This window comes from Podarcis vaucheri (genome assembly GCF_965113315.1).
Source record: "Podarcis vaucheri genome assembly, chromosome: 8".
Classification (NCBI taxonomy): domain Eukaryota; kingdom Metazoa; phylum Chordata; class Lepidosauria; order Squamata; family Lacertidae; genus Podarcis; species Podarcis vaucheri.
The window spans coordinates 93129203-93147823 of NC_138766.1; the positions used below are offsets into that span (position 1 = coordinate 93129203).

Here is an 18621-nt window from a genome sequence, read left to right on the forward strand (position 1 = left end):
TCCACTAATAGACTGTGTGGCTCTGGCATGCAGTCAACTCTCCACCAGCCTCTGTAGCTCAGTACAGTGACTCAAAATGACATCATGCGCGGAAGCGGCAAAATGCGACCCGCGCACGCACGCAGTCGCATCTTATGTTCTATTCAGGATGCGGACAGGGCTCCTGAATGGATCCCGTTCGCATCCCAAGGTACCCCTGTATACTGGAGTGTGTTTTAGATAGCACCTATCTCATACTGGCTTGCATTTTTTAAATATAAAGCGGGGGGGGGGGAGCCTTTTTCAGCCGAAGGGTCACAGATCCTTCCGGCTAATTTTCTGAGGACAACATGCCAGTGGAGGGCAGAGTAGCGAATGTAAGCTTGACCTCCATACGGCAGGCTAGCTTCTACACACATTCAGCCACACAGACAAACAAGAGGCGCGGTCAGAGTTCAAAGACATAGTCCAGCCAGGCAATTATCATTCAGGGTGCAAAGGAGAGCCAGCGAGGAGTGCGGTCTGGAAGGAGTTCTGAAGGCCAGGAAGAAAGGCTTGGGGGGTCTGAAGTTCTCCACCCCCGATATCAAGGCAATTGCCATGGACCACATGCAGTTTGCATGAATGGGGAAGGTGGGCAGAGAGGTGAGAGAGCTCACGCAAGTATACTGGCAATCCAGGAGACGAATGAAGATAGCGCTGCCGTCAAAAGCCAGATTTCAGAGGGCTCTTGTAGCACCATGGAGAAGAAGCCTCTAAACCCTATGGCTAAATAGGATAATGGCGCCAGCCAGAGGTTAGCTGATTAGGTTCAGTGTTCATGTGCCATCCTGAGCCGGCGTTTCCCCTGGAGCAGAGTTTACCGCTTGGCCTTCGCCATTTGAATGAGAAGCGGTGGGCTGCTCTGCTAATGTTTCTGAATCTGTGTGGCCTTCACTCTCAGGTCCTTTATCGGCAGCCGGGGAAGCTGCATTTTCCTCACCAACCGGAGCCGGCTTCTGGGACTCGGCCCTCTGCCTCGCCGCTTCCGCTTCCTGCTGCTGCAACATGCGCTCCACCTCTATCTCGAGTTCCAGATTCTCATCGTCTGCCTCCACGTCCAGCTGCTGCATCAACTCCTCTAATTTATTGGCCTTGCGAAGCTCGTTTTGCTGGATGATGGTGCACAAGTGCTCCGTGAGCTGCTCTTTGACTTCCGTTTTCTTCTGGAGGTCCAGCTTCGCGGACACATACTCGGCTTCTGCCTTGTCGTAACGCTTCCTGAAGGCGGGGAAAAAGAGCAACCATTTAATAGGGAAGTTTTGTCTGCTCTACGGACAGGAACACAGAATTGTAGAATTGGAAGGGACCCCCATCTAGCCCAACCCAGGAATTAAAGCTAAAACATCCCTGGCAGATGGCCATCCAAACCCTGTTTAAAAACCTCCAAAGGAGAGTCTACCATCTATCTGGTTGGCCCCACGGAGGACCTTACGGTCTGCAAATAACAACATCCTAAAGATTCCGGGCCCCAGAGAGATCAAACTGGCCTTGAGCAGAGCCAGGGCCTTTTTGGCCATGGCCCCGGCCTGGTGGAACGCTCTCTCACAAGAGACCAGGGCCCTGCGAGATTTAACATCTTTCCGCAGGGCCTGCAAGACGGAGCTGTTCTGCCAGACCTTTGTTCGGGGTTCAGTCTGACTCATTTTCTCCTTGTATAAGAACAAGCACGAAGCAGGTTCCCAGCCCGCACACAGGTGCTTATAATATCAGTGGAAACAGTTGGTAACCGCCTTCAGTTTTAACCTGAACATTGCCACTTGTCCAGTTTTAATTTTAATTTTTTTGAAGTAATTGTGGGATGTATCTTAATTTATTGATCACTTGTTTTTATGCATTGTTTTCCTTGTATGATGTTAGCCGCTCTGAGCCTGGCTCTGGCCGGGGAGGGCGGGATATAAATAAATATATATATGTTATTATTATCAGCAGCAGCAGCATCAGCATCAGCATCAAAGTACAGTGGTACCTCTGGATACGAACGGGATCCGTTCTGGAGCCCCGTTCACATACTGAAGCGAACGCAACCTGTGTCCGCGCATCTGCACATGCGCGGGTCGCGATTCGCCACTTCTGCACATGCACGTGACGTCATTTTGAGCGTCTGCGCATGCACAAGCGGCGAAACCCGGAAGTAACGCGCTCCGTTACTTCCGGGTCACCGTGGCGCGCAACCCGAAAAGGCTTAACCTGAAGCGATTTCAACCCGAGGTATGACTGTAGTTCATTCCACTCTTAAATAGCTCTTAACCATCAGAGTTGTTCCTAATGTTTAGTCAGAATCCTCTTTCTTGTAATTTAAATCCATAGGTTTGGGTCCTGCCATCTGGAGCAGCAGAAAACAAGCTCGCTCCATCTTCCATGTGCCAGCCCTGGAGATATCTGAAGATGGCTATCATGTCACCTATCATTCTTCTTCTCCAGGCTTAACATCCCCATCTCCCCTGACTGACCGTTCCTCACAAGGCTGGGTTTGCAGACCCTTTGCTATCTTGGTCGCCTGACAAAACTACTCAAACCAAAGCTACTTGATCTACACAACAAAATTACTCAGCAGACTGAAAGAAATGGGATAAAAACTGGAAGCAGAGACAACATAATCAAGTCTACTCTGTTAAAGCCTCATAACTGGTATATTCAAGACTGGAATTGAATATTTGAAGCACTACATGCGGGACCGGCTAAGAAAAAGCTTTGAAAGGCAAACAGGTATGATCGTTATCACTATTCCTCCAATTATCCTTGTAAGAAAAGACGCCATGGTCGCCCACCTTTCTCAGGCCATGAGCCACACTGACCCATGGTCAACCCTTGTGCAAATGTGGGTGTGATGAGAGCTGCCGTTCTCAAGGCTGCCTTCCCAAGCTGATTCCCATCAGCTATTCTACAGAATTTAAAATCCATTTTAATCAATGATTTTAATATAGATTGTGCACAATAAAGCACAAGGACTTCCATTTGCACATGAGACTTCCTCTCCCTCTCCTCTCCCATTGCCCCCCTCCCAAAGAGAACCTGTTCCAGGGAAACAAAGAGCAGATTGGGGGAGTGGGAACAGAAAAGGAGGGTAAGTCCAGCTAAACAGACAAGTGTCCATATACTAATGGAACTTTAAAGTGTCTTTTTGGGATGACAACCAAAAACCCAGGGCGTGTATTTGTCGCCACTGCTGTAGAAGTGAATACTTTCCTCACGCATCAATCTCTTATTCTCATTCTGTGCTTAGTCCTTACCGAGCGCATGAATACTCCAGGCTTGCCTGGTCAATCCTGTTTCTCAGGATCCCAATATCAGCAGACACCATGTCATCCAGAGCTTGGAGCTGGGTTTGAATCCGCTTCAACTTCACTGTTTCAGCCTGAGTTCTTTTGGATCTGGGGAAGAAAGAGACCGTATCTGTTGGCAACGTGCCGTTATAAGTTACCATGTATTTCAGTAAGAAACACTTGTTAAAACTTCTCAGGAATGTTAGAACTGTGTTTTTTCTTCATTTATAGTGTAGGAAAAAAGCCTGGGCTTTCCAAAGAACGGACCAGGATTCCAGAAAAACTCAATTTTTTATCTTTATTTTAATGAAAGGATGAGACTGGCCAGGCTTTGTGGAGAAAGGTTTCAAGACATGCAGGTTGTGTTTAAAATCATCTACAGTTCAGCAGGTTTTATACCGCCTGCAAAGCTACCAATCCCCCTGGAAACTTTATTTGACTTCTAACCAGCTTATACTAAGTATAAGCAAACTGTCTTACCACTTTTTCATTCAACTTCTACAGAGAATTTGTTCAAGAGCTCTTCTTACAAAGCCAAGAAGCTCAACCTGGATCTGTAATGCTGGAGACCTGGTCTCCAGCCCTCCCTTTTCACATGAATAACAGCATCTTATAAAATTGTCCAGTAGCACCTTAGAGACCAACTAAGTTTGTTCTGGGTATAAGCTTTTCGTGTGCATGCACACTTCTTCAGATACTCTGAAACAGAAGTCACCAGACCCTTATATATAGTGAGAGGGTGGGGTGGGGTATTTCTGAGAAGGGTAGTAGGAGATGGGTGATTGGCATCTTATAAGATCCTTATTACAACACGATTCCAAACTTTCTCATGAACTTACATCCCATTTTGTTCAACAGAACCCAATGGAATGAAGTCATGATTATACATCAGTACTTCTGGTTACGTACTTAATTCGTTCTTAACCTGAAACTGTTCTTAACCTGAAGCACCACTTTAGCTAATGGGGCCTCCCGCTGCCACTGCACAATTTCTGTTCCCATCCTGAAGCAAAGTTCTTAACCCGAGGTATTATTTCTGGGATAGCGGAATCTGTAACCTGAAGCGTATGTAACCTGAAGCATCTGTAACCTGAGGTACCACTGTAGTTAAAAGTTAAAAGGAGAGGAACAGCAAACACTTTTCAATCCAGCATGCACCTTCCAAACTGTAACTGGTTGGAATTCTTATTGATATTCAGAGGAAAAACGCTTTGTGCTAGTGCTGAGAAAACGAGGCAGGCGGGCTTTGCTAAGATGCAGCAACACGATTAGGGGGGAATAGGTATTGTGTTCCTTTAGCCTGCCCAAATATTACACCCAAAGATTCTTCACACCTTTCCGCTATCGCTTTAGCCAGGAGAGCTTTCTTGCGCTTGTTCTTTTCTTCCATAAGCTTCTGCTCCTGTTGTAGGATCTCCCACCGAGACTTCTCTGGCCTGAACATTGACAAAACAACACAATTAACAAGGAATTGCCTTCTTTCTCCCTCTCCCACAAAACGAGCCCACTGGGTAACCAAGTCCATGATGCATTCTGCAATTGCTTCAAAAATATTTGAATAATTCACACTAGTCGCTTTAACGCCAAGCCTGGTTTCAGAATCTGAGGTTGTATCCAAAGCAGTGAAGTTATGGTCCCACCTGCACAAGGATTTCTGCATAAAGGGACTTCCTTCCCTTCTCCTCTCTACGGGAGCCCCCTAAATATGTTCTAGAAACCAGAAACTCTGCTATTCAACCCCTGCAGCAAACTGATCCTTTGAGGACAGATATCATTGAAAACTTTGTTATTGACTGACTCACAGAACGGAAGAATCGTTGCTTTGTAGTAAAGCTCAAGGTTTGCATGAATAAGGGCCCCTGGTCACTATAGATCAGGGATTGCTAACTTGGGAGGACCACAACTCCCATTGGCCCTAGCCACCATGCCCAATCATCAGGGATGATGGAAGCTAGTCCAGCAACACCTGGAGGTCGAGAGGTTAGTTACCTCTGTAGACAATATTGAGCTAGGTCTGTCTTGTTATAGGGACAATATTGAGCTAGGTCTGTCTTGTTATAAGGCAGCTCAAGATGTTTTCTATCCTTTGTGTATCACTGCCTTTTAAACTGTGTCCAACCCACCTTGTGATCCTTGGATGAAGGGTGGTATATAAATTTAATAAATAATAAACCACAGCTTGTCTGAATACTCTCTAAATCTTCCCTTGCCATGAACAGCTACAGAGAAGTTTTGAGTGTTGCCTCGGCTCAACTTGTCGCAGGGCACTCTCCAACATATCCCGGAATCCTCTACAGTGTGTAGGGGCTTCATGGCAGAAAGGCCACCACTGTGGAAATTGTTCCCTGAAGCCTGGAAACTATTTCGTACAATTGCACTGACAAGCAATGTGCAGAGTTCTCTGCGTAAGAGGAAAATTCCCTTGTAACAAAGGATGCAGAGATAGCTGTTTTGCTAGCACCAAAGCAAAGGTCTCTAAAACTATGCACATGACCTTAGCAAGACTGGAGAGCTGGTCAGATTTGGCCCTATACATAAAAACACATCAACAATAATAATAATAATAATAATAATAATAATAATAATAATAATAATAATAATTTTTTATATATATCCAGCCCTTCCCGGTTCAAAAACCGGGCTCAGGGCGGCTAACAACAAATTTAAAACACTTAATTATAAAAGCAGCATAAAATACAGTATAAAAACATGAATAACAATAAAATTCAAAAATCAAAAATCAATTAGATAATCCCCAGGGCTAGCTGGCTGAATTGGTCCTACTTGGGCCAGCAAGGAGGCCAGGGGAGAATTAGCTGTGGGGTCTCAGAGCAGGTGATCTTCATAAAAGGAGAGGGAAGAGAAGGGAAATAAAAGATCAGGCTGAATTCAAATTACAGTGGTGCCCCGCAAGACGAACGCCTCGCGAGACGAAAAACTCGCAAGGCGAAAGGTTTTTTCGTTTTCGAGTTGCTTCGCAAGATGAATTTCCCTATGGGCTTGCTTCGCAAAACGAAGCTTGCCCCCGCACCCTGGACCTCTTTTGAAGCAAGGGGCGGCGGGGAGAAGATCGCTTCTCCCCGTTGCCAGCCCCGCAATCTCCAGGGACAGAGGGGAAGGCACCACTGTAAAGGTCAGGCAGAATAGCTCTGTCTTACAGGCCCTGCGGAAGGAGGTTAAATCCTGAAGGACCCTGTTCTCATGGGACAGCATTCCACCAGGTCGGAGCCATCACTGAAAAGGCCCTGGTGGAGGATAGTCTGACTTCCTTAGAGCCTGGAATCAAGGTGAAGAAAGGATAGAAAAAAAGATCTCAGTATTTATTACCCCAAAACCACTGCAATTTTTCATGTATCTTCCAATTTACTATGCAGTACAGCTCTGGGTGGGGTCAGTTAATGAGTCCCATCGATGGAAGCCCTACACAAGGGCTTATGTTTACGCATCAGGGTTTATCCCTCCGCTATATCCCTGAAATTGGCTCAGGGGTGGGGTGTCAGAAGAACCCCAAAACAGCAGGTGGGGAGAGGAGGCAATCGTTCCGCCTGACAAACCGAACTGCTTGCCCTGACGGAACAGTCACCTTAGTACGACGTTGAATTCCCCCTCTGCAATTAGATCGTTTGGGATGATAAAACTCTTAAGAGTTTCATTACAGACTTACTAACAATTCCATTTTCTTTTTCTCCGGTTTATGACTTGGCACGGTAGAGGGGTCACCGTTACACGTTTTATCTAGTCCAGGTTGAAGCTGTTGCTTTTTGGCATCTTGCTGCTCTCTCGCTGTCGGAGACTGGGGCGGTGGGAGAGGCGTCTGGGGAGAGGAGCTCTTTGGTTTGGGCGCAGAAAGCCTCTGCTCCAGGGGCAACGACAAGGCTGCTCCATCGGGAAGTTCTGCTTCTCCACATATCTGCTGAACTGGCTTTTTGCGCTGCAGATGTAGGCGGTGTTTGCTTACAGGAGCTGTCCGATGCTGCGGTGCAAGAGGCGCATCTAAATGGCCCAAATAAACAAAAATTAGGCTTTCACATCATGGGGCAGGGTAAGCTACAAAATAAAGAAGTGAATTAAAATTGAAAAAATATGATTTAGAATATGATAGACAAAAATGGAGGGAAGAGTTAGGGGTACAGATAACAAATGATATACTGTATTGGAGTCAAGCATAAAATCAACAGAAATAGCCTCTATGGATCTAAGACTAAGACTTATTCAACAGAAAATATTATTCAGAGTCCACTGGACTCCGGCAAAACTATTCCAGAAGAAAATAACAAGTGCAGACAACTGCTGGAGATGTGGGAGTAAAAATGCAAACTTAGTACATATGATGATAAACTGCCTGATGATAAGATCATTTTGGTACGAGGTGAGGATATTTATAGCAAGAGTAATAAAAAGAAATTGTTATATAGGGGAATTGAATTTAATTCTAAATTATATTCCAGAAACGTGGGAGATTTCAAGGGGTCAAAAAAAGGGATGTACCGTGGTATATTAGAAGCAAAAAAACTTGTTTTGATGAATTGGAAGAGCCGCAAAAAGATTCCATTGAGCACACGGATTGATAATATGAACAGATTAGCTACATACGAACGAATTGCATGTTGACGCAAAATAAAAATGGATAAATATGAAGAAATCTGGAATGAATACTTAAGCGATAAGGCGGATAGTGGGGGGAAGTGGAGGGAGGAGAGAGATTTGGGGAAATATTGTTAAAAAGGTGTAGTCATAGGTATATCAGTGTATTCAAAGCTGAATTGTCAAATTGTGTTCTTATCGTTATTATGCTTTTGGTTGTATGTGTCTTTTGCGATTGTTGTTTGTATCGAAAAAATGATTAAATAAATTTTAAAAAAGAAAGAAATGAATTAATTTCACCCATCTCCTAAAAGAATTGACTGCAAAACTTTAATCCAGAACTGTTTTAGAACAGACCCCAGGCTTCTGGAACTCAAGAGTCAGTAATGTTAATAATATAACAGTAATAATTTAAAATTATTTTTAATGCAGTTTAGGTGGCATGGTTTACTCTACTGCAGGTGATCCTGTATGTTGTTTGGTTATTCAGTGGTGGAGCCCTTGCTTTGCATCCAGAAGATTCCAGATTCAACCCCTGGTATCTCCATGTAGGGGCTGGGAATGTCCCCTGCCTGAAAAACCTAGCACTAGAAAAATGCAACCTGTGCTGCAGATAGAAGTAGTGCGACTCATGCAACACGTTGGCGATTAATACACACAGAATAATAAATTATACATACTTTATCGACCTTCTGAGAAAAATACAAAACATTAAACAAAGCCACAGAGACTTGCGAACGACCCAGCCTAAGATGAACTTATAATGTCTGGTTTCAATAAATTAATTCAGTTCATGAAGATACCAACAAAAGGTACCGGGTAAGTTCGGTGTTATTCACAATACTGAGAGATGCTAGTGGAATTGTAGACAGATGTTAATGAAGTTGTAGACGACAGGGTGCCGGCGTTTTGCGCCTGTTTCGCCCTGGCAGTCCAAGTAATCAAGAGGCCGCTGTTCGCCCCTGATGAGCCCTTTTACTGGGGCTTGCAGGTAGCACACTCCCAAGGTAGTTTTCCAGGCTTCTTCAGTGGTCTAATCTCATAGAATCATAGAATCCTAGAGTTGGAAGAGACCACAAGGGCCATCGAGTCCAACCCCCTGCCAAGCAGGAAACACCATCAGAGCACTCCTGACATATGGTTGTCAAGCCTCTGCTTAAAGACCTCCAAAGTAGGAGACTCCACCACACTCCTTGGCAGCAAATTCTACTGTCAAACAGCTCTTACTGTCAGGAAGTTCTTCCTAATGTTTAGGTGGAATCTTCTTTCTTGTAGTTTGGATCCATTGCTCCGTGTCCGTTTCTCTGGAGCAGCAAAAAACAACCTTTCTCCCTCCTCTATGTGACATCCTTTTATATATTTGAACATGGCTATCATATCACCCCTTAACCTCCTCTTCTGCAGGCTAAACATGCCCAGCTCCCTTAGCCGTTCCTCATAAGGCATCGTTTCCAGGCCTTTGACCATTTTGGTTGCTCTCCTCTGGACACGTTCCAGTTTGTCAGTGTCCTTCTTGAACTGTGGTGCCCAGAACTGGACACAGTACTCCAGGTGAGGTCTGACCAGAGCAGAATACAGTGCCACTATTACTTCCCTTGATCTAGATGCTATACTCCTATTGATGCAGCCCAGAATTGCATTGGCTTTTTTAGCTGCCGCGTCACACTGTTGGCTCATGTCAAGTTTGTGGTCAACCAAGACTCCGAGATCCTTTTCACATGTACTGCTCTCAAGCCAGGTGTCACCCATCTTGTATTTGTGCCTCTCATTTTTTTTGCCCAAGTGCAATACTTTACATTTCTCCCTGTTAAAATTCATCTTGTTTATTTTTGCCCAGTTCTCTAATCTGTCAAGGTCGTTTTGAAGTGTGATCCTGTGTTAGCCACCCCTCCCAGTTTGGTGTCATCTGCAAATTTGATCAGGATGCCCTTGAGTCCATCATCCAAGTCCCTCGGGATCAATCCCTGGCATTTGCAGGTAGGTAGAATGTCCCCTGCCTGTGACCCTGGAAAGCCATTGCCGGCAGTGCCAGATTTACATATAAGCTAAATAAGCTATAGCTTACGCCCACAAAATTTAAGGTGGGGGGAAAAATTGGATGTACATTCCCAAAATATAAGATAAGAAACCAATAAAATAAAACCTACATACAGCAACAGTAAGGTATTGTTTTAATTTTTTTTTTTAATTACTTGTAATTTCCCCATCTGGTCTGGAAGAGCTCGGCCGGTACAGCATGAGACTCTCGATCTCAGGGTCGTGGGTTCGAATCCCGCGTTGGGCAAAAGATTCCTGCCTTGCAGGGGGGGTTGGACTAGATGACCCTCGGGGTCCCAACTCGACCATTCTCCGTTTCTATGAGACCCCGAGCCCAGCTGGGCCGCCTGCGAAACAAACCGGCTCCGGCTTCCCGCCACCCGCCTCCCCGGCCGCCCCTCGCCCGCCGCCGGCCTTGCTTACCTCGGCGCTGCCCCTGGAGCCGCCGGAGCTCCTGCTCGGAGAAGCCAGCCCAGGCCCCGGCCATGGCCCGTTCCGCCCTCCCTCCCTCCCGGGCACCCGCCCGGCTCCTGCTTCCGCTGCCACGTCCCGCAGCTCCGCCCCTCAGCTTTGGGAAAAGCCGCGGCTCCGGGCAGGCCTCGCGCGGCGGACTAGGCCCGGCGCGTCGCTATGGCAACGGCAGGAGGCCTCAGGCGCCCGGCCTTCTCGTCCCGTAGCGTATTAGAGCATATTATATCATATCATATATCATAGCATATTAGCATATTAGCATATTAGCATATTGGCATATTAGCATATTAGCATATTATATTAGATTATTAGATTATTAGATTATTAAATTAGATTATTATTATATTATATTATTAGATTATTAGATTACATTATTATATATTATTATATTATATCATATTATACCATCATATATCATAGCATATTAGCATATTATATTATTAGATTAGATTATTAGATTATTAGATTAGACTATTATATTAGATTATTATATTAGATTATTAGATTAGACTATTATATTAGATTATTATTATATTATTATATCATATTATATCATATTATATCATATTATCATATTATATAGCAGCGCGGCCCAATTTTGCGCACAAGCCCTAGGCTGCTAGGCCCAGTCCAAGATGAAGCTATTTTGACATTAGCAGGGTTTTAAAATTACTTGTAATTTGGCTATGAATGGATAAGAAGTCATTTAAATAAGGTTCAAACTGGACATGCAGTGTATTGATAATGAAACCAAGGAAGGGAATAGAGGGAAGTCAGTCTGTTTTGTTTTTTATTTGTTGTTAATTTTGAAAATATTTTGACTATTTTGAATTTTGAATATTATATATGATGAACTAAAAAAAAATTATTATAAGAACAACATTTCCAAAAAAACCTGAGGTGTTCTTACTTGGGATTGTAGGCAGAGAAGTCCCAACAAAAGTAAAAGAAATCTTTCTGTACAGAACTGGTAGAATTTGCTGAATTGGCTCATATGACAAACAGGCTGAGAGGTAATGTTAACCCAAAATTTACTGAAAAATGGGACATGTTCAATAACTACTTAAAAAATATATATATAACAGTGGTGTGGCTTCTTTGACGGCATTTGAATGCTTTCTGTATATATGAATGAAAAGGTTCTAAAAATCAGTAGGAAACTTTTATAGTACAATGTTAAGTTTTGTACTACAGGAAAATAGAAAAGGGAAAGGCGTTGGGGGGAAGTCTTATGTGTATATATGTAGGAGTGTATGGTGAATTTTATGGTATTTTGAATTGACATTGTTTTGTAATCTGTTTCATAATTATGTTATCAAGTAAATTCAATAAAAAATTAAAAGAAAAAGAAAAACTGACCATCATCAGGTGTATTTGAGGCTGGCTGGAAAGCTATTGTAGAACAGGGGCCCATTGCCGCATTGGGGAGTTTGAAAGTGTTGTGGCGCCATCACAAAATGGAATAATAATAATATTTTATTATTTGTACCCTGCCCATCTGGCTGGGTTTCCCCAGCCACTCTGGGCGGCTTCCGGCATAATATTAAAATACAATAGTCTATTAAACCTTCCCTAAACAGGGCTGCCTTCAGATGTCTTCTAAAAGACTGGTAGTTCTTTATTTCCTTGGCATCTGGTGGGAGGGCGTTCCACAGGGCGGGTGCCACCACCGAGAAGGCCCTCTGTATGGTTCCCTGTAACTTGGCTTCTCGCAGTGAGGGATCCGCCAGAAGGCCCTCGGCGCTGGATCTCAGTGTCCAGGCTGAACGATGGGGGTGGAGATGCTCCTTCAGGTATACTAGGCCAAGGCCGTTTAGGGCTTTCAAGGTCAGCACCAACACTTTGAATTGTGCCCGGAACGCAGCAAAAGTCAGCTGTGTGGGGTGTGCAAAATGCTAAGCCAGTCCTTTGAGGTTTCGACGCAAATCACTTTCACAAAATTTCCCAATTCACAGGTCAACTCTGTCTCTGGCATCCTTTCTCATCTCTTATCTCTCTATCCCTCCCCCCCATCCACTTCCCCTTAGTCATCAGGTCTATTTATGACATCACAGGCATTATGACATCATATTCAACAGCAACAACTGGGGAAGCATCAGCAGTTGCAGGAGCTAATGAACACTACTTTAAATGCGGATGTATTTTGAAAGACGTTTATTTAGTGTTGCATTTGTTTGCTAAAAAGTCAGACACAGTTTTGCTTTTTTTATTAAAAAAAAGGTCATTTATTTAGGAATATAAACTGCTTTGCTTCCGTCCTGCTGTTCTCTTCATTACTTTCACGATCGGTCTTGGGGAAAACCTCACCGGATTCCTGAAAGGCAAACAACATGGTGAGTGGGATGGCCTCCGTCCAACAGCCTCAGCCAGACCCTCCACTGGCTGCTCCCATTCACACACACACACACACACACACACCATTCTCCTCGACCACGTCCGAACGCTCCCACTCACACACACAGACACACACCATTCTCCTCGACCACGTCCAAACGCTCCCACTCACACACACAGACACACACACACACACCATTCTCCTCGACTACGTCCGAATGCTCCCTCTCACACACGCAGACACACACCATTCTCCTCGACCACGTCCAAATGCTCCCACTCACACACACAGACACACACCATTCTCCTCGACCATGTCCAAACGCTCCCACTCACACACACAGACACACACACACCATTCTGCTCGACCACGTCCAAACGCTCCCACTCACACACGCAGACACACACCATTCTCCCCGACCACGTCCAAATGCTCCCACTCACACACGCAGAAACACACCATTCTCCTCGACCACGTCCGAATGCTCCCACTCACACAGACACACAGACACACAGACACACAGACACACACACACACACACACACACACCATTCTCCTCGACCACATGCAAGCTCCACCTGCCAGTTTCTGCCAGGTATGTTTCCAGACAGCAGACAGCTTCTGACTTTGGGAATCGGCTGCCTTCAAGCTGCAATCCCACCCAGCAAGCGAGCTTGCCTTCTGCCAGTTCCTCAGCGTCCCATTGCGGGATGAGTGCCTCCTTCGTCCTGCCATTTTGCATCCATGAGGAAGGAGACCAGAGTGCCACAGCTGCTGCCCTCTGGGGTCTGTGCTGGGAAGGGGGAGAGGGCCACCTTTATAGCCAGGCAACAGACAGGTGCTTTTGTGACACAACAGCAAAATGCAAAAGCTGGGGATGCATCACCATAACCTCAGACTTCACAATTGTGAGTACAGCTCAGCACAGATGGTCCATTTGCTCCCTTGTTGTTATAATGATGGATAGCCCACAGCTGGGTCAACTGAGATCAACCAGAGTTCTGATGCAATGCTTTTGCCTCACACACTTTTGATTAGGCTATTCCGAATTCCAGATGTTTTAGGAGGCGCTATTTTAAAAATACAGAGTAAATATTCATTATAGTGTCGCTTTGGAAATGTAGTCTCACGGGACTCGTACCAGAAGATAAAATGTCAAAACATCCATTTAACAGCCGTACACCTGTCAGTCGCACTCCTCATCCTCTCTGGCAGGCTTTGAAAACATATTACATGTTGATAGTCAAGGAGGCTATGCAAATTCTGCCAAAGAGGAAATCAAATCATATAATCCGTGCTTTGAATAGTATTGTGGCTTGTCTTTTGGAATACACGGAAAAGTTGCTTCTGCTAAAAGCAATATATTTGTCAAGCAACAGATGCGAAAAGAAAATACACCCTCTTAGGCAATTGACAACTTGCTTTTCTCCATGTTTAAATTCCTGTTTGTAGGAGGAAATCAACGCTGCTTGGACCTCATCCTGCAAATGAGGTGTCAGCTGTCCAGCCAGAACAGCAGTTGTAAAGAAGACTGCGTTGGGAACACTTAGTCTTTGTCACTCTGGCAACACAAATGTAAAATCCAAGAGGCCTTTTCAATTAGGCTGTGCTGACAAGGTTCCTATTTTTTTTTAATGAGTTTTATTGAAGATTTCCTTGTGTAACCAAACAGACAAACAAGAAAGTACAGTACCCAGAAATTGGAAAAAAGAATTTGTGCCAACAAAAAAGGAATGGCAGGATAAATTATTAGATTATACTGAATTGGCCAGATTAACAGAGACAATTAGGAGACAACCTAGACAAGAATTTCAAAAAGAATGAGGAAAATGCAGAGAGTACTTTACCTAACAGTGCCCCAAAATATACACCTGGACTTGTTTCGATTAATTTCTGCAGGAGACTTTGCGGTTTTTTAAGTCATAATTAGGAAAAATTGTAGTAATCACGTATAAAAGAGGTAGGCTTGTCTAAACAAAAATGTGCCAGATTGTATTTGTTTTCCATTTCTCCTTTTGTTTGTAACATGGAGAATTTGCAGCGTATAAGAAAAGAGGGGAAAGCAACGAATCAGCCAGCTGGAACTACTGTAGCACAGGAAACATCTGTTGATTGATTCTGGGAAAGAGTCACTTGGAGATAAAGCTTCTCAGTACATGATAGCTGCAGCACAGCTGGAAGGCAGGGATCCCTGCCAGATGTGGCGATAACATCATCCTGTAAAGAAATATGGGCTCCAGCTGTCACATATTGTGTGTCGTTACAGCCATGTTTTCCTAGAAACTGTGGCATCAAGACCCAAACGCAGAATTGCAGTTGAAGTCTCACCAAAGATGAGATGAACTGTAAGCAATGACCTGAGCTTTGGAAGTTAGGCTCTTGTTCATGTAAACTAAAACAGTGTTTGGCTTTTGTACCCCAGGTTTATTTTTATTTATACCCCACCTTTTTATTTATAAATTATATATATATACCCCACAGATGAAATAAGAACAGCTAAAAACATAGGGGTGGGGAAAACATTTTTCAAAAAACAAGCAATAGAAGTAAAACTACACACACAGACATAATCTATTTAAAAACATGCAGATAATTACAGAATTGATGGAGTTCAGCCTCATTTTTTTTTTTATTAAATTTGTATACTTCCCTTCATAGATTTCAGTTTGGTGTTGGCATACAAATTGTAGCATATGCTTTGATGGATAGTTTGCATGTGAAGAAAAATATAAAAGAATATATAGATCAGGGTTATTATTTCCATGGGCTTAGATGACATGGATGCCTGGTGTAGTACAAGGTTTTGGTCACAAGATGGAAGCAAACCGTCATGGAAACAGTCAAAATCTTTACAAGATCTGCAAGCTGTAACTATCCAAACAAGCAGCTAGATCAGCCTTGGTTAACATGGACTAGATTTAGTATTACAGCTGCCCTGGCTTGCCCAAATATTTCTATTGGCATTTAGCTGTAGGAAAATTAATTATTATTATTTTTAAAAAAGCTTTAAAACAGGCATGGGGAAGAAATCTCCATTTCATCCTGAGAATAGTTTAAAAGGTTCTCTCTGATCATGCACAAAAATTGCTGGAGAAGCATGCAAAATTATTGTCAGTGCCTAAATGATATCGAGCGTCAGAACAACTTGACCACAATAAGTAAATTTTGCCAATGGACTGACTATTTTCCACCTCCCCATTTCGACTTTCTGGCACCTTATCTGCATAACCTAGCAATCCTAAAATATAGACACACTTTTACTCTCGCAAGATTGAATGTATTGCCCTCGGCTGGACTTGAAGGACGATTCCAACAGACTCCATATGAAAAACGCTTATGTCCCTGTGGAGATGGCAGTCCCGAATCGGTGGCACATGCCCTTCTGGCTTGCCCTCTTTATAAAGACTTGAAGAAGATTACCACCCCTCTTTTATTGTCCATTCCAGGTCGCCCAGCCACTGCCACAGTATCTTTCTCTTGGCAGTTCAAGATGAGCAGGTGGCAGCAAAGGTTGTGAAATAAAAAATGTAAGCTCATATATATATAATAAATGTTCATAAATGTACCAAGCAAACACGTACATAAATATATAAACCACATGTCTGAAGCAGCACAGGAAGACAGCCCTGAAACCATTTTGACTCCCAAACTGACCAAATTACTTCTCTGCAAGGTCAAGGAAAATGGAAAAGCCTCCCCATTGTCTTTTCATTCACAAATCCTGTCTTTAAGGGTCTGTGTATGAATAGGGTGAGCCTGTGACCTGGCTCAGGAACTAAGTATTTATCATTACAAAAGACTGGCCAGGCTCCCCAGGGTATCCAGTCAAGTGACCATTAACAGGTAACCTGCCAGACGGGAGATAAACAATGATAGGAGATAAACAATGCACTCAGATTTCTGCTGTAGACCGCCTTTTCTGTGATATAGGTATGATTTTTCTGGGGGTGGTCTTGGACTCCAGGGCGGGCAATTTAAAATGTCTATATAAGGGCGGGCACACCTTGGTTCGGGGTCCTCCTCCTTCTCCTGCGTGTGAAGGGGGCACCCTGTTGCAACAGTCAATAAAAATCAGACTTGCTAGCTGCTTTGCTTCTCAATATTATCTGGTTGGCCTCTGTTATTTTCTCCGACCAATGGAGAACCTGCAAAGGACTCTATAAGGGCTCCTGTGTCCCCCATAAGGGAATAAGGGCAGATTTTCATTTATTACAAAACATACACACACACACACACACCGATCTGGCTTTCCCTAGAAGCAGGCTATCCTTGTTCCTTCTCGCTTCATTTCTTGTACTGAAATCCAGCAGAAGCAAGAAGCAGCTGCAACTCTTCCGCAAGCTAAAAATATTTTGGAGAAGTCTGTGTCCAGCGTGATCTGTGCGAGTCATCCAGAGCAGCGGCAAACTCTAGTTTGTGAAGGCAGGGGGATGAACGAGAAGAAAGCACTTTGGGTTCTCTCTTGAAATATTGGAGGTGGGGGGAGAGAGAGAGAAAGAACCCAGTAAAATGCTTTCACACTCTGGAATGGGGAACTTGGTCCAGCCTTGGGGCTGCCTTTCTTTCTGGGAAAATTCCTGGGGGGCCGTGTGTTAGTTAGGAATAAGGCAGGCCAAAGTGGGCAGATAACAAAGTATCATATTTTTCCGTGTATAAGACTACTTTTTTTTACTAAAGAAATATGTTTAAAAAGGGGGGGTTAGTATTATACAAGAGGGCAATCTCCCCCCATTTTCTAATTTTGAGTCCCCCCACAGGGGAGTGTTATACACGGAAAAATTCAGCAATTTTTAACTTGGTACACTAGGATCATTTCAGCACCTGCCTCTATCCTTCCCCCCCCCCATAAATTATTATTATTTTCCTTTAAACATTTCCAGCATTACAATAACAAACACAAAACAATCTTTTTGCTCTGCTGAGCTTGCGACTTCCTTCCTTCCCTTCAACATGTATCCCATATCACATCCAACTGTGCAATTTAAATCTTTACTATCTGTCCACATTGTAGGATTTATTTCATTCCTGCTAGTGTCTTCAGGTTTTTGCAATTGTCATTCAGATATACAATAAACTTACTCCAGTCTCTTTGGAATTTCTGATCTTCCTGGTCTGGGAGCCTGCAAGTCCGTTTGGCCAACTCTGCAAAGTCCATCATCTTCGCCTGCCACTCTGAAATAGTAGGTATTTCTTGTAATTTCCACAGCATCTGCCTCTCTCCAGTCTGTATAGGCAAGCAAAAGTCATCATCAGAGTTTTAAAAATGCAGACTGCCTATGTTGACTAAAGGTGAAGCCAAGATTCCTTTTATTTTTTATTTCTAAGTACAGAAATGTCTGCCCAGCTGACAGACCTCACTCAGCTCTTCTTGTGTTCAGCATTTCACTGTGATCTTTTTGTTGTTGTTGATTAGTCGTTTAGTCATGTCCGCCTCTTCATGACCCCCTGGACCAGAGCACGCCAGGCACTCCTGTCTTCCACTGCCTCCCACAGTTTGGTCAAACTCATCCTGGTAGCTTCGAGAACACTGTCCAACCATCTTGTCCTCCGTCGTCCCCTTCTCCTTGTGCCCTCCATCTTTCCCAACATTAGGGTCTTTTCCAGGGAGTCTTCTCTTCTCATGAGGTGGCCAAAGTCTTGGAGCCTCAGCTTCAGGATCTGTCCTTCCAGTGAGCACTCAGGGCTGATTTCCTTCAGAATGGAGAGGTTGGATCTTCTTGCAGTCCATGGGACTCTCAAGAGTCTCCTCCAGCACCAGAATTCAAAAGCATCCATTCTTCGGTGATCAGCCTTCTTTATGGTCCAGCTCTCACTTCCATACATCACTACCGGGAAAACCATGGCTTTTACTATACGGACCTTTGTTGGCAAGGTGATGTCTCTGCTTTTTAAGAACCCAAAATTCAGGGC

At 44.0% G+C, this 18621-nt stretch overlaps 1 protein-coding gene and 1 long non-coding RNA gene across 2 annotated transcripts; both read right to left on the minus strand.

Moving 5' to 3' along the window:
- Positions 1–76: 76 nt before the first annotated feature.
- On the minus strand, positions 77–10477 carry GORAB (golgin, RAB6 interacting). Its single transcript, XM_082235842.1, has 5 exons — positions 10329–10477; positions 6953–7277; positions 4619–4720; positions 3252–3392; positions 77–1239 (listed from the first exon to the last, which is right to left on the minus strand). Exons 1-5 carry the CDS (start codon positions 10390–10392, stop codon positions 798–800), a joined length of 1074 nt encoding a protein of 357 aa, XP_082091968.1. The 5' UTR covers positions 10393–10477; the 3' UTR covers positions 77–797.
- Positions 10478–12513: 2036 nt separating this feature from the next.
- On the minus strand, positions 12514–17889 carry LOC309539691. Its single transcript, XR_014222957.1, has 2 exons — positions 17791–17889; positions 12514–12690 (listed from the first exon to the last, which is right to left on the minus strand). It is a non-coding gene; the product is annotated as an uncharacterized lncRNA (long non-coding RNA).
- Positions 17890–18621: the final 732 nt, after the last annotated feature.